This window comes from Anolis sagrei, chromosome 2 (genome assembly GCF_037176765.1).
Source record: "Anolis sagrei isolate rAnoSag1 chromosome 2, rAnoSag1.mat, whole genome shotgun sequence".
NCBI classification, from domain to species: domain Eukaryota; kingdom Metazoa; phylum Chordata; class Lepidosauria; order Squamata; family Dactyloidae; genus Anolis; species Anolis sagrei.
In genome coordinates this window covers 87,565,127-87,581,095 of record NC_090022.1, presented here as the reverse complement: position 1 = coordinate 87,581,095, position 15,969 = coordinate 87,565,127, and the positions used below count along the sequence as shown (strand labels likewise).

At 40.9% G+C, this 15,969-nt stretch overlaps 1 protein-coding gene across 1 annotated transcript in view; it reads right to left on the bottom strand.

The window, feature by feature from the left end:
- GFPT2 (glutamine-fructose-6-phosphate transaminase 2) overlaps positions 1–13,062 on the bottom strand; it is a 29,325-nt gene extending 16,263 nt beyond the window's left edge. Inside the window, exons 1-5 of the mRNA XM_060765380.2 lie at positions 12,918–13,062; positions 2,671–2,778; positions 2,348–2,446; positions 837–962; positions 495–553 (exon numbers count right to left, since the gene is read on the bottom strand). Coding sequence (XP_060621363.2) covers positions 495–553; positions 837–962; positions 2,348–2,446; positions 2,671–2,778; positions 12,918–12,924 — 399 coding nt within the window. The 5' untranslated portion in view covers positions 12,925–13,062. The remainder of the gene's footprint in view (positions 1–494; positions 554–836; positions 963–2,347; positions 2,447–2,670; positions 2,779–12,917) is intronic.
- Positions 13,063–15,969: the final 2,907 nt, after the last annotated feature.

The following is a 15,969-nucleotide window of genomic DNA, read 5'->3' as shown; positions in this document are numbered from 1 at the left end:
TTTACTTGCCTATGACCCAAAAGCTCAGTTGTATACAACATATTTCAATACCTTTAAATAACATCTTATTTCTACCCATTAGTCAAAATAAGAAGTCATACACAAGCCATGGATTCTGTCCATTAGCTGCCTTGATCACCACTGCTGTCCTTCAGACCACTCAACAAAATTCTGATGATAGATATAAATATTTTACTCAATTGTCAGTTTCAAAGGCATTAAAATCATGGTGTCTCATAAGTAATTGGGCTAATTCCTGTGAGACTCATAATTCCTATCAGGAACTGTATTGTACTACTTCCTAACAAGGTATTTATGCTTCATTATCCTCAAGATCTTTGTCATCTCATAATAAGCTGGTAAGGCTAATGGCAACATAGGACAGATTTTCTCAAGAACTATTATCGCCACTGCTAAACCAAATAACCAAATGATGGCACAGCACTGGAATACCAAAAAAATATTTACGCATTATTTTGTTGTTACCAGCTTACCAAGAACTTCCTTAGATCTTTATAATTTGTAATGATCCCATTATGGATTACAACGAATTCTGAAAAGAAGAAGAAAAGGTTAGGAGTGTAGCATAAACCCTCAACCATAAAGGTGATTTAAATGTGTACTGTAAAAAAAAAAAAAAACCCAGAATTTTCAAAGTGCAAAGGGCTCAACAGTCATTTTGGTTTTTTTGTACTGAAATTCTATCAGCAACTTCATCAGATACTATTGCTATGAATTCCCTTTAGTTTGTAGGACAGTATTAGAGGTTTGTTGAATATTTCCAGCACAATTCATTTTGTTTTGTTTTTTCAATTTGTATAATGAGGGGTACCTACCATTGCTTTTATCTGACCGTTGAGGGTGACTGTTCACTGCATTTGGTGCTCCATGAGTTGCCCAGCGAGTGTGAGCAATGCCAAAATGTGTCTCAAAATCTGCCTTTAGATCCAAACCATCTTGTTCTATGTAGATAAAACATTAGTACACAGTGGTCACTTTAAAGTCAAATTATAGTAAAAAGAGCACATGATTAATAAACTGTGAACTTTTTGCATCACAAAAGATATAAAACTTGAGATACATTTTACTTTTAATGTCTGTTTTTGATTGGAAGCCACGCAACCTTAGCGCAGCCCTTCCCTGGTTTGTCATAGAAATAGAATCAAGCTCCAAGATCCCTTTCCATTCCTTTTCAGGCAACTACTTTTTTTTAAATCTGGCTTTTGACAATTTCAGACAGACAGAAATTACTCACAAAAAGGATCTAGAACAGCAGGGAGGCATATGTGCTGGCACATAAGTTTCCAAGACCTGAATGTAAACAAATGAGCTGCCCCAACCATTTCACCCCATCCTTTCACCACACTAAACCTGCATGCGCCAGTCCCTGCTATGTACATTTTAGAATGCAAGCTTAAATAATTAAATAAAACAAAAATCTATTAAAACTACAAAGTAACAAAACTAATCAGTTTTAAAATAATTAAAAATAGTTAAAATAACATTCTTATATAATTTATCCGCCACCAACAAGCCAGAGTAAGGTACCGTGTTCTAGTCAAAATTGTAAAACATAATATCAGTGTCATCTTCAAGCAAGGCCCTGTTGCAGTCTTATATAGTATTCTACATATGATTAGATGTCCTTAAAAACACAGATTTTATCTGAATTTTTAATACAAATTGTATTTAATTCTGTTTTAATGTTTGTATATTTGTAGATTTTAAATGGTATTGAAATGCTTTAATGTAAGCCGCTTTGAGTCTCCTTGTGGAGAGAGAAAGCAGGGTATAAATAATAATTTTATGAGCTAATTAATTCAATATTTGCATTGATATAATAATATTTGTAACTGAGTGCACTAGACCCTTAGTATCTGCTGCCATTTAGCTCCAGGACCCCACGGATACTCAAATCCATGCATGTTCAAGTTCACTTTACATACAATGATGAAGTAAAATGGGGCCCCTTATATAGAAATGGCAAAATAATGCTTTGATTTTTGGAATTTGTTTTGAATATTTTCAAGAGGTGAATAGCTAAATTTCAATTGACTGTTGTGTGATAAATGTATCCTTTTGCACAAAATGTGGGTGTACACCACAGGGATATATCTCCCAGGATACTCTATACTGCCAAAAGTGGAAAATCCACTCTCACATACTAGTGGATACATGTGCTACCCACCCTGCACCACACCCAATATTGTAATGAATTCTTTCTAGAGACAATAGAATTCTCTTTAGAAAGAACACTAAAAAGCAAACAAACACAAAATTGACACTCTGCTTAGGGTCACTCTCTATGCCATACTGGCCACAAATACACCCAAACACATAGACTTACTTTGTAACTCCTCATCAAGAGCCTTTACTTTTCCTCTTTTTTTAACTAATTTGATGTTCCTTTCCTTCTCTTCATTGTTATTTCCATCTATTGCAACACCTGAAATGCAGAACACATCTTATCATATAGTGTAATAATATTCATTTTGCTGACAGAGAATAATGGCACTGTAGTCCAACACATCTGGAAGCCACGAGGTTGGGAGATGCAAGCCTAGTCTCTCCCTCACATAGCTCCTATAACACTTGCTTGGTACAGAAGAAACAGCACACAATAATAAGTGGCAGCAGGCACTAATGTCAACAACAATATAGTTTACATACCTGCAGAATCATATCCCCTGTATTCTAACCTTTGTAGTCCCTTTATTAGAGTTTCAAATATCTCCTTCCTGGTCCTGGGCACTCTATAGTTCAGATAAGCGAAGATTCCTGTTGGACAGAGGAAAAGGGAACAATGAATGAATTGTCAAGTATTGCCAAATATTTGCGTACATTGAGAAATAAGTGAAAAGTTCAATTGAGTCAACATTTTCCAGTGAATCTTGCAATGTCCTTTTAAAATTCATAATAAATTTTCTTGCATAAGCAGTCGTCATTAAAATAGTATCACCCAATTCAGTAAGTTCAAAATCTTATCTTTGACACCAGGCCTGGAACAATAGTCAACAGGCCTAACAAATGCTGCCAAATGATTGCTTTTCTTATCAAGACCAAGTATTCCACAAAGCCAAGAATGCCAACAGAGTGAAACGCTTCCCTTTAGCTATGGCGTCATTTGTTACTCAGTCAAAAAGTTGTTACCTGTTCACTTACTTACACCTCTCCTCTTCTCCAAATGATGAGACTCAAGACAACACATAAAACTTAAAACAGCATGGTTAATTACAGTACAGAAAAAAGGACACTACTAAAAGCCCTAAGTTTCCAAAAGCCTAGTGAAACAGAAAATTTTTCATTTGAGAACACTGAAACAACAGAAGGGAGCCCTCCTAGCCTACATGGTGGGACCAGATAAGACTACGAGAAGGGCCTTACCTAAATATCTTATGAGTCTGGGAAAGAACATAGACTGGACTTACATCATATAAAGCTTTATTGATCCTAACAAGGACTTTGAATTGTGCCCAGAAATGAACTGAGAGCTCTTAGAGCAGTTTCAACAAGGGGAATGAATACTCCCTGTACACATTCCTAATAAATATAGAGCATGTTACAGTAAGCTAAATGGGATGTAACCACTAGATCTGTCACCATAAACAGGTAATATATTTCCAGGAAAGGATGCAGCTAGTGCTGTAGCTTAATTTTGTAAATGCTCTCCTGGCCATTGCAGAAACTGGACCTTCAGGCTCAAGGCTGAATCCAAGAGTAAACCCAGACTGTAAACTTGTGCCTTCAGAGGAAGTGTAATCCCGTCCAGCAGAGGCTGAATCCCTATTCCTTGATCTGCACCAGAATCTTGTCTAGATTAAGATTCAATTAATTCACCTAAATCCTGGATAGTACTGATGCCAGCCACTTGTTCAGCACAAAAGTTTCCATGGTGTTAAGTGGGAAAGAGAAACAGAGATGGGCATCACCAGTTTAATTGTGGCACCAAATCCTACACCTCAGATAACCTTTCGCAGGGATTTCATGCAGATATTGAATACCAGAGGAGTCCAAACGTAGCCATAAAGGACTCTAGAGGTCAATGGCTAAAAAGCTGAGCAAGCTTTTTATCAATTTGTGGTACTGTTATTATGTTATTATGAAAATATTTGTATCCTGCCCTGAAACGAAATATCTCAAGATACCATTAAAATAATATTTTGATAGTAGCTGATATGGAGAAAAACTTTATAGTCAGTATTTCACATATCTGTTAAAGAGATACAGACAAATTGTCCAAGACATTATGTTTTGGGTAAAACAGACCAGATATAATTCATGCCTAAAAGGAAGATTGCCCTGGCACAGCTAGATAATCTTCCAAAGGTTATGACACTTAGAATTTTTCCACACACTCAGCTCAAGTTCTGTGCTCTTTTTCCAGAGTTGTACATTTTAAACATTTTCCACACAACTGCAGCTTTAAAAAGCAGGCCTTTCCAGCTACTTTCTGAACCAGTAGTTTAACTAAGTATGTTGCCTGTCAGGTTTGTGTTAAAAGATAGTGCTTGAAAGCCTATGTTACCCCAGGAGAAGTCTTTTGAGGGATCCTTTCACAATGCAGCCAGTGTGCTATGATTGGTAAAAGGTCCTTGTTTATACTGAACTCCATCGCTGTTCCTATTTATGCATACCAGGAGACACGGAAGCCGCTAGAGACTTTGTGCTGGAAATGATACCAGCAACCTGGGCTGCCAAAGAATACATTTCAGATTCTCTGGGCCATGGGAAAGAGATCATACTTTCAATGCACATATTTCATTGTACCTGCTATTACATTTTTAACTGTTTGTCTTCAGCACACAATGTCCAGCATTAAGATACAATTACGTGGATTTACATGTTTTTAAATATATTTCAAAGGGATGATATTGTTTTAACTCTGAGATTCTATGGCACCTCTTTCAAAAGCTTTTTCCCCCTTCACGTATCATCATAATTTACAAACCACTTTCTTCCCAATAACTCAAGGCAGCTATTCTTTAAAATACTGTAAACAGACTGCCTCATAATTGTGTTCACTTGGTTCTCAGTTTTCAACTTTGAAAACATTAGAATGAGCCTACATTTTACAGTAAATATGAAGTTGAGACAAAAACAATACACCATTTGAGCCAAGGCTTGTAATGACAATACTTCGCTAAATAGAAATAAATCTGGTATTTTTCCTTTGTCATCTTGCTGAAATGTTGGTCAATAAGATGCAAAATTATGAACTAGTTCCCCATTCTTTCCCACAGTGGAAACATGTGTTGATGCTTTATCACAATCACTTTGGGATTTAATTTTAGGGGAAACCTCAGACACATTTTAAGTCTCTTTTCCTGCTTACACTATTCCTTTTTTTTTTAACAAGAAACAGCATCAGCTACACACACACACAGAAAGAGAGAAACAGTGGCATGGAAATTAAAGCAGAATAATTCCTAGACCAGTCTTCCATGCCTGGACAATGATTCCTTGGAAAGACAGGAATTAAGCATGGAGCCTTGGGAATTGCTCATCTATGGCAATTTAAAGACAAGGAACTTTATTTCTGCCATAACATTTTGTGGAGCAGCAAACACCTAAAATGTGTACAGCATGAAATGCAATCTTTAGCATTATTGTAAACCTTATCTTCATAATAGTACTATTTCCTTTTGGAACTCATTATCTTCATTTAATTATATCTTACGTCTAAATCCCATCTACCAGTGAACACCCCCAAAGTAGAGTGTCACATTTCAGTCTTCAGTCTGTTGTTTTTAACCATGCAAGAGAAAACAAACAAGTATTCCTACCTAGAAATGACTTAAACATTTGGTTTGATTAAAAAGATAAACTTGCTTTTCAGTGCCTACACAGAAGGAATCCTGTCCAGGAAAATGCAATATTCTTATTCTTTGAAAACGAGTGGCATAAAGAGTCTATACATGGGTATTTAAAACTACTCTAGTTCTGCAGTGATCTAGATGTTGTTCAAGCTCATCTTTGTTTCCGGCTCCTTTTATCTCTCCTCAAGGCTTTGAAGTACTTGCTTCCATATTCAGGAATGCAAATGGTTGAGTAAATAAAGGTTCACTGAGAATTTTCAGTGGGAAAATTCCAGGAGAATGTCAGTGCTTGGCCTTCTTTATCCAGGATCAAGATATGGGTCACTTGTATCTGGAGCACAACAAGCTGTGACATTGCTCCCCTCTCCATCTCCACTTTTAAAATATGTATTGCTTATATTGTTTCAAACCCCTCTGCTCAAAAAAGAGCCTTCTGCAATGAATTGATCCATCTTGCAATTATGTATTGCTATACTCCCCATGTAAGTACTTCACTTCTTTTATTTTCGTACCATACATACTGAAAAAGTAGCTGCATTTTCTGTTAATTTGGAATCTCCCAGTTTGCCAGGATCCATTGCAATGAGTTTCAGAGTTCAGGACTAAAGAGTGAGGCTTAAGCCACAGGTATGAAAGTTACATGTACCTATGCCTTCCTTCCTGGTACTTGGCTCAATGGGTTTCTCAAAATAATAAAACAAATTCCCCTAATTGTCATCAGATGCACAGATTGGAAATGTTATTGTCTTTTGAGAGTGTAACTTCCCTCATTCCAACTAGTATAATCATCCTACTGGCTGGAAAGTTCTGGGAGTTTTAGTCCAGAAAAGTAGTGCTTCTGATTTGCCATGAAAGCTAAATGAGACCTTACTCATTTACAGTATACCTCTGTATTTCAGATCCTGCAAATCAACACAGAGTGGAATTGTTCCCTTCATGCCTTGGTTCGAAGGTAGAAAAAAGCAACAGCCTGCCACTGCTGGAAATATAACCTTAAACTAAAAATACAAACTGCTTTTGGACTCTAACTCCTATCTTCCCTGACTACTGACAGGCTAACGAAGCGATGGGCAAACTTCGGCCCTCCGTGTGTTTTGGACTTCAAGTCCCACAATTCCTAAGAACCAAAGTTTGCTCATGCCTGGGCTAACTAAAGATACTGAAAGCTGCAGTTCAGCAACATCTGAAGGTTGGGAATGACTAAACTACATTTATTTATTTATTTACTATACTTATACCCCACTCTTCTCAACCTCTGGTTTACAAATTATGGCAAAATTCAATGCCACATTATACAACAAATAAATATAACATATCAAATTATAAAACAATTAAAACATATACATACAATAAAACTGATAGTTTTAGTGGAGCAGATGTTCCATCAGGGGAGGAATGGGTTTGTGGTTAATCAAACAGGACAAAAAGTGCCTTTAAAATAAAAAGAACCACTGAGAAATGTAAGACTTCCCCCCGTTCCGTCAAAACTTAATTTATTAGGTTTACTAACAGTTAATCGGTAAGCAAATCTTCCATGAATTAAGCATACCATGCCCAATATTAAATTTAGTGTTTTAATTAATGTTAATCGTATGCAACTATAGCCATAACTTCATCACCAGCCAGCAGACTACAGCTGTGCTCTCCAACATGAACAAGAGTGCCTGTCTTTAGAAAAAGGAATGCATTTAAAAAAAAACCAGCATATCATTTGATTTCTAAAAAGTTTCCACACACATATTCTGGAACAGAACGTAACCGTTTCACATTAAACTTCTGTATTGCCAGGGTTATGTCTTGAAAGACTTTCAGCCAAGAGAAGGAAGCTTCCAGTGACATTACTGGAACACTGTTTATATCACGAAAAATTGCCTGGTTGCTACGACAGCAGCACCAAAGGGTGTCAGAAAGGCTGAGTACCGCTCTGAAGTCACACCATGTGCCATTGCTACTTCATACTGAGTCAGCCACACCACTCCTTAGTTAGCACTTTGTGGAACAGCACAAAATCCCCACTTTCTTAGTCAAAATACAGACACACTATTTACATTAACCTCATTTCCAGCATACAAATTACGCAATCTTGAATCAGTAGGTAGTTGTAATACTTGGACTGTGCAGAAGTTCTGCTCTTGTACACTCACACTATTTCCATCAACTCCTACATGATGGGGGCTGGCTGGGGACAGCCCTCCGGAGGGTAAACCCTGGAGAATCAGGATATAAAATCTATTGACAGAAGAAGTTCTTCTGTTTTTAAAAAGTCACTTGCCATACAATGCAAATGCGGGAGAAAGTTGAAGGAAAGCAAGAATAGCATGCTTCCACATCTCATGGTATTAGATGAACAAAGAAACAGCACGCTCACATAGCGTTCCAGTGCTTCTCAACCTGTGGATCCCCAGATGTTTTGGCCTTCAACTCCCAGAAAGCCTAAACAGCTGGTAAACTGGCTGGGATTTCTGGGAGTTGTAGGCCAAAACACCTGGAGACCCACAGGTTGAGAACCACTGCATTAGACAGATGTCCTTCCTCATTTGTGCTTTTGATTTTCATGGATTTGATTAGAATGTTCTCTCTAGAAATCTCTAGGTCAAGGGAATCAAACTCATTTTCACTGAGGGCCACGCCAGCCTTATAATTGCTTTCAAAGGGCCATTTGTGATAGCAAGACTGTATAAATTAACTATGTTGCCCTGGCATTTAAGTCTCATGGGCCACATAAAATGATATGGCCGTCCAGATTCGGCCCGCAGGCCTTGCATTTGCCGTGTGTTCTCTAGGTCCTCCAGTTTAACTACTGTCAACTTCCTCGTCATGCCAGAGAACCAAGATCCCTAAGGAATCCCTCTCTATAATTTCTAGGTCCTCCTATGTGATTCTATTATCAGTTTCCATCAGATGTTGATCACAGAGTCATGCTGGAAAACCTAGACATTCCTAGAAGGATTTTTTTTCAATGTCTTTATTCACTTTTTTCACTTTCATGGGAGCCCTTTGCCCCTAGCCATAGGGAATGCTGAGGCCTGGCTGTACAGTTTTCTCTGATTTGTTGTAACTCAGCAAGACCACTCTGAAAAATGATTTTGATAGAGAACCTTCTCTAATGGATGAAAGCGGGCACCTTTTAAAGAAGGTCTGTTAGCTGACTATGTCTCCATCAGAGTGAAAATGTAGATCCAATCCAATTTTTCATATATATGTTCAGGCATATAAGCTATATCCACTCACAATCCCTTTTACTTTACTAGACTTAACTTCAATGTTTGAGGATTTATTTTTATCAGAGGGCTATTATCCCAAAATAGTCCTAATGTGATGTGATGTTCTGAGATAGCAATTCAAATGTAGGAAATGCTTCCCACAGTTTCAGAGCTCTAGTCATACAGCCTTCCTCTGTGGAGTTAAAATACTCATTCTCCCCTGAATTATACAACGATCATAGCAAGATTTTAATCCTTTGCAGGCACTCAAAACCACCTTCCATAATTGTGTTTTGCAGTAAGGTTATAGAAGCCAGATCTGCTCCCTGGTCAACCAAACATACAAACAGAATCTTTATATGCAGAACGCACACGATGATATTCTTATTCAGGACTCGGACATCTAAATTAGTGAAATTCAGAGTGGGAATTCCTGGATGGGAGCTGCTCCCTGAACCACTGGAGAGTTTTCAGAAAAGGGAGAAACAATTGTGGACAACTTGTACAAATATGATGCCAATTCTTGGCTCACAGGGAAAAACAAATTGATAATTCTTTATATCAGAAATACAGATCTAAGGGTCCTTCCTCTTGAAGGTGGATTAAATTTATTTATTTATTTCACTTACTTATACCCCGCCCTTCTCACCCCGGGGGGGACTCAGGGTGGCTTACAGAGGAGGCACAATTAGATGCCCAAATCAATTGACAAGCAATACAAAATACAAAACAAACCAATGTCTGGATTTTGTTATCACTCCACCCACTCAACTTTATTTTTTTAATGGGACATTAATTTTTTAAAGGCTGTGTTTTGATTGATGCAGCATCTAAAAAAGTCAATGGGATTTTGGGCTGTATCAAAAGGGGTATAGTATCTCCATCGAGGGAAGTCATGGTGTTTCTCTATTCTGCTTTGATCAGACCTCACCTGGAATACTGTGTCCAATTCTGGGCAACACAGTTCAAAAGAGATATTGACAAGCTCGACGGTGTCCAGAGGAGGGCAACTAAAATGATAAAAGATCAGGGGACCATGCCCTGTAAGGAGCATCTTAAAGAACTGGGGATGTTTAGGCTACAGAAGAGAAGATTGAGAGGAGACATGATAGCCATGTATACATACGTGAAAGGATGTCATAAGGCAGAGGGAACAGGTTTGTATTCTGTTGCCCTGGAAACTAGGACTGAGCAATGGGTCCAAATTACAGCAGTGGTTCCCAACATGTAGTCCATGGATCACTATGAACAAAAATATGGTCCTCAGCCTCACCATTACTACACTGTTGCCTCAAAACCACGCAGCAATGAAAGTGACTGGTCTCATGAAACCCTCTTATAGTGCCAGGGAATGGGGATGTCAGGAGGGTAGAGGCTGACTACCCACGAAAGATTACTACTACCACATCAGCTCTACATTATTAAATATGGTTTTCTGTGGCCAAGCAGATGGTGACTACTGGATGGCATATATTTTGAGCTAATGTGGTCTATCCAATGCAATTTTCTGAATCAGCACTTGAAGTAATCAAACTGAATCTAAAGTTGACCAAAAATTGATTTGTAACTGATTGGTAGTACTGTTGGAGAGTGATCCCTGGTCAAAAAAAGGTTGGGAACGACTGAATTACAAGAAATGAGATTCCATCTGAACATTAGGAAGATCTTCCTGACTCAAACAACTGTTCAGCAACGGAACTCTTTGCCTCAGAGTGTGGTGGAAGCTTCTTCTTTGGAGGCTGGATGGCCATCTGTCGTGGGTGCTTTGATTGTATTTTCCTGTATGGCAGGGGGTTGGACTAGATGGGCCATATGGTCTCCTCTAACTCTTAATTATGATTGATCTGGTGGGGTTTTATTTTCATATTTTCCTACTGTTAGCTGCTTGGAGTGCCATTTTGCTAGAGAGAAAGGACACAAAAGGGCCCTATGCATAAAATTAGGAGCCATCACTATGAAAGACATACATTGAACACTTAACATTTGTAAAAGGCTATTGTCCCAAATTAACGTAACATATAATGACACATACACCTCTCCAAACCTCTTCTTAATTTAAGTTGATCAGGGGCATGCGGAATTTACTTAACATCATGTTACATGAGGCAAAATAGCCCACAGTTGCACATAGTACAAACCTGGTGCTGTTCATGAGCGCCATATATCTCAAGAACTAAGAATGATGGCAATTTAAATTCCTGGTGTGTGAAGTATGGGTACATCAACAGAATTAATGCAGTTTGACAACTTAACAACCATGGCTCAGTTCTACGGAATCCAAGAAGTTGCAGTGTAGCAAAGTCTTTATTCAGCTGGGGTAATGTGAGTTTTCCAGGCTGTATGGCCATGTTATTTAGCCTTCTCTTTAACCTCACCAAACTACAACTCCCAGGATTTCATAGCATTCAGCCACTGCAGTTATTAATTTATTTACTGTATTTATATACTGCTTTTCTCACCGGGGGGGGGGGGGGGGAGGTCAAAGAAGTTTACAACAAATAATGGCAATACATTAAAAACCAAACCATAAATCTAAATAAAACACAACTATGCATCAAAATCAATAAGACAATCAAATATAAAACTTAACATACATTTAAACACGAGGACACAAAAATTAAAACCACCTAATAATAAAGGTAAAAGTTTCCCTTTGACATTCAGTCTAGTCGAGTCCAACTCTGGAGATGGTGCTTATCTACATTTCTAGGCCGAAGAGCCGGCGTTGTCTGTAGACACCTCCAAGGTCACGTGGCCAGCATAACTGCATGGAGTGGTGGTACTTTCCTGCAGAAGCAGTACCTATTGATCTACTCACATTTGCATCTTTTCGAATTGCTAGGTTGGCAGAAGCTGGGGCTAACAGTGGGAGCTCACCCTGCTCCCTGGATTTGAACCGCCAGAATTTCGGTCAGCAAGTTCAGCAGTTTAACCCACTGCACAACTGGAGGTTCCTGATCACACAATCTAAACTTGTAGACCGGGGCCAGTAAAAGAGATGTCAAACTGCATTAGCTGTACTTTGTGGATGCCCTCCCTCTATGCTCCATGTCAATATTGAAGGCCAATGGGGAAAGCCTTTAATGAGAAACAACAGCATTCCAAATGAACCCCATTAGGTCTTCAGTCCAGACAAGCCTTCACCCCATTTCCCCTTGCTTACGACTTATCAGGAAGGCGCACAGTGAACTTGAGGGGGGTATTACTGAACATCCCACTCTGCCACGCGTGTCCCACTGAAAGAAACCCACTGAAATGTGTTTTTAGAAAGGGCGAAGGAGGAAAGGGGAAACCTGAAAGGGAAAGTGGGTTGCTAGGTTGCTGTTTTTGAGTGACTGGGGCTTGCTCTGATTTCCTGCCTGCACAAAGGGGGCTTTCACTGCAGAGGAAACGGCCACGGGAGAACTTTCCCAAGTGTGTGCCTGAGCTGCCCTTCCCTCGTGGAGATCTGATTACCTTTCAGGGCTGGAAAAGAGTGGGAACTTCCCGCTTATAGCGTTGTTTTTCACAGGGCATGGATCCCATTGGGAAAAGCACAGCAGCTTAAAGAAAGGGACCCTCAGCACAGCCCGGAAAGCAAGGAGACAGCACAAGCCAAAGCTTTAATGGCTCCCTAGAAGGAAAAAAGGGGAAGAAATGGATGCAGGCATCCAAGGATCAGGATGGGCAAGGGGGGGGGGGGGAGACTGGGAAGGGCGGAGAAAATGCGAAATGACCCCGCTTTGTTGTGAGGTTGTCGCGGGTAGGAGGAGCAGAGGACTCTTTGCAAGCTGGAGCGACCCCCAAAAGGGACAGGAAGGGACACCTTGGAGTTAGCGAAGGGCTTTTGTTCTCCTTCCCTCCCTCGCTTCCCATTGCAGAGCCCTGCCTGGATCCCCTTCCGCCCGCCCTGACTCACCACACATGGCTGATGCTGAGTGCGACGATGCTGAGGAAGAAGATGCCCGCTGGAGGGATGGATGGATTTATTTTCTGCCTCTCTCTCTCCCTCTCTCCACGTTGAACACTGCAAGCGCTCGCCTGACTCCCCTCCGCCTGCGCCCTTTTATAACGTGACTGGGGCTGTGTCCCTGCGCCGCGCCATCTCATTGGCTAAGCCAGTCGGAGGGGGCGGGGCCAGAGGCCCGGGTTCGGAGGGGGCGGAGCCAGAGGCCCAAGGCGGGCTCAGTGCCGGGAGGGCTCTCGAGGGAGAAGGAGGCAGAGGAGCCAGGGCGGTAATAACGCGTTCGTCGCGCATTGGGCGTTAGGCTGCCACTCTGGAGACCTGGTAGATGCACTCTCTCAGCTTCAGAGGAAGGCCATGGCTTGTCAAGAAACCCCTATGGTATAGGGAGCATCTACACCAGGCATGGGACAACTTGGGCCCTGGGTTGTTGTAGGTTTTTCCGGGCTATATGGCCATGTTCTGGAAGCAATTTTTCTCCTGACGTTTCGCCTGCATCTATGGCAAGCATCCTCAGAGGTAGTGAGGTCTGTGAGAAGTAGGAAAAATGGGTTTATATATCTGTGGAATGACCAGGGTGAGACAAAGGACTGTGAATGTTTCAGCTGATCACCTTGATTAGCATTCAATGGCTTGGAAGTGCCTGGGGGGAATCTTTTGCAGCTGCAGCCCTCCAGCTGTTTGGGCCTTCAACTCTCAGAGTTCCTGACAATTGAACAAGCTCCTTAGGGCTTCTGGGAGTTGGAGGCCCAAACAGCTGGTGGGCCGCAGTTTGAGGATGCCTGTTCCACAGTATAGATCAGGCATGGGCTGATTTGGGCCCTGCTGCCTTCAGGCGTTTTGGACTTCCTAACAGCCACAGGCCCCTTTCAGCTTTAGCAACTGAGAGGACCTGTTAGGAAGTCCAAAACACCTGAAGCAGCAGGGCCCAAATCAGCCCATGCCTGATCTATACTGTGGAAGAGGCATCCTCAAACTGCGGCCCTCCGGCTGTTTGGGCCTCCAACTCCCAGAAGCCTTAACGAGCTTGTTCAATTGTCAGGAACTCTGAGAGTTGAAGGCCTAAACAGCTGGAGGGCTGCAGTTTGAGGATGCCTGGTATAAAGTATGCCTAGTACAGTGGTTCTCAACATTAGGCCCCCTGATGTTTTGGCCCTCAACTCCCAGAAATCCTAACAGTTAGTAAACCAGCTGGGACTTCTGGGAGTTGTAGGCCAAAACACCTAGGGACCCACAGGTTTATTTATTTATCTATCGTGTCAGGAGCAACCAGACATTTGTATTACATTTTCAACAAAACAGACAAAACACAAAGTTTGCAAGCTTGGTAGTTGATTAAATGTCCTTTGACCAGTATCTGGCCACTTGGAGTGCCTCTGGTGTTGCTATAAGGAGGTCCTCCATTGTGCATGTAGCAGGGCTCAGGTTGCATTGCAGCAGGTGGTCTGTGGTTTGCTCTTCTCCGCACTCGCATGTTGTGGATTCCACTTTATAGCCCCATTTCTTGAGGTTGGCTCTGCATCTCGTGGTGCCAGAGCGCAGTCTGTTCAGCGCCTTCCAAGTCGCCAAGTTTTCTGTGTGCCCAGGTGGGAGTCTCTCATTTGGTATTAGCCATTGATTGAGGTTCTGGGTTTGAACCTGCCACTTTTACCCACAGTTTGAGAACCACTGACCTAGTATGTATTCATAGAGTTTCAGGCTGAATCAATGCAGTTTGACACCACTTTAACTTTTATTTATTTATTTCCAGTATTTCTACCCCGTCCTTCTCAACTCCCGAAGCGGGACTCAGGACGACTTACATTTGGCATAATTTGATGCCATTAAATATTATAAAGTAATATAACAACAATTAAAACAATAAATAGAACATTAATTAAAACAATAAAAACAGTATTAACTGCCTTTTCACCATTCCAGTCAAATTCCATATCCAAAGCGCCTCTTGAGGTGCATTTGGTAGTGGGGGCATTTTTCATCTTGTAAACCTGCAAGTCCATTCACATACACCCCTCATTTCGATCTGCCCCTTTTCCCCATACATGAAGGGAAACAATAGGCCCCATGGGTGTATTGGAGGCTGCTGTTACCAGCTGTATATAGAAGAAAATCCTCCACTTTTCCACAATAACAAAAGGACAAACAAAACCACTTCTAGAGCAAACAAGAAAACAGCTACTTAAATCATATTTATTTATTTTATTTCTAGTATTTCTATCCCATTCCTTCTCAATCCCCGAAGGAGGACTCAGGGCAGTTTACATTTGGAAGCAATTCGATGCCACTACATATAACACAGCAATATAATAACAATTAAAACAATAGGTAAAGCATTCATTAAAACAGTAAAAAAACAGTATTAATAGCCATAAAATCATTCCAGTCTCTTCCATATCCAATTCCATGTCCAAAGTGCTATCTGTGTCTGTTGTCCAAAAACCTGGTCCCAGAATCACGACTTCAATTTCTTCCCAAAAGACAGGAGGGATGAAGCCAGTCTTACCTCGTTGGGAAGCGAGTTCCACAGGCGGGGGGCTACAGCCGAGAAGGCCCTGTCTCATCCCCGCCAGATGTATTTGAGACCAGGGTCCCCCCAGATGATCTTAAACTGCATGGTGGGACGTAGTGGGAGTTGCATTCAGACAAGTAAGCTGGGCCAGAGCATTATAGGTCAAAACCAGGATTTTGAATTGAGTTCCAAAGTGGATCGGCAACCAGTGGATCTGACACAACAAGGGGGTGGTATGCTCCCTGTATGTCGCTCCAGTTAGTAATCTGGCTGCAGCCTGTTGGACTAGTTGAAGTTTCTGAACAATTTTCAAAGGCAGCCCCGCGTAGAGTGTGTTGCAGTAATCTATTCGAGATGTAACAAGAGCATGGACCACTGTTGCCAGATCAGACTTCCCAAGGTACTACCATGACTTAGTTTTCTCCACACCATAACAAGTTACAACAACAGTTTGCTTCTAAATGCTGTAAGGCAGTGGTTCTCAACCTTCCTAATGCC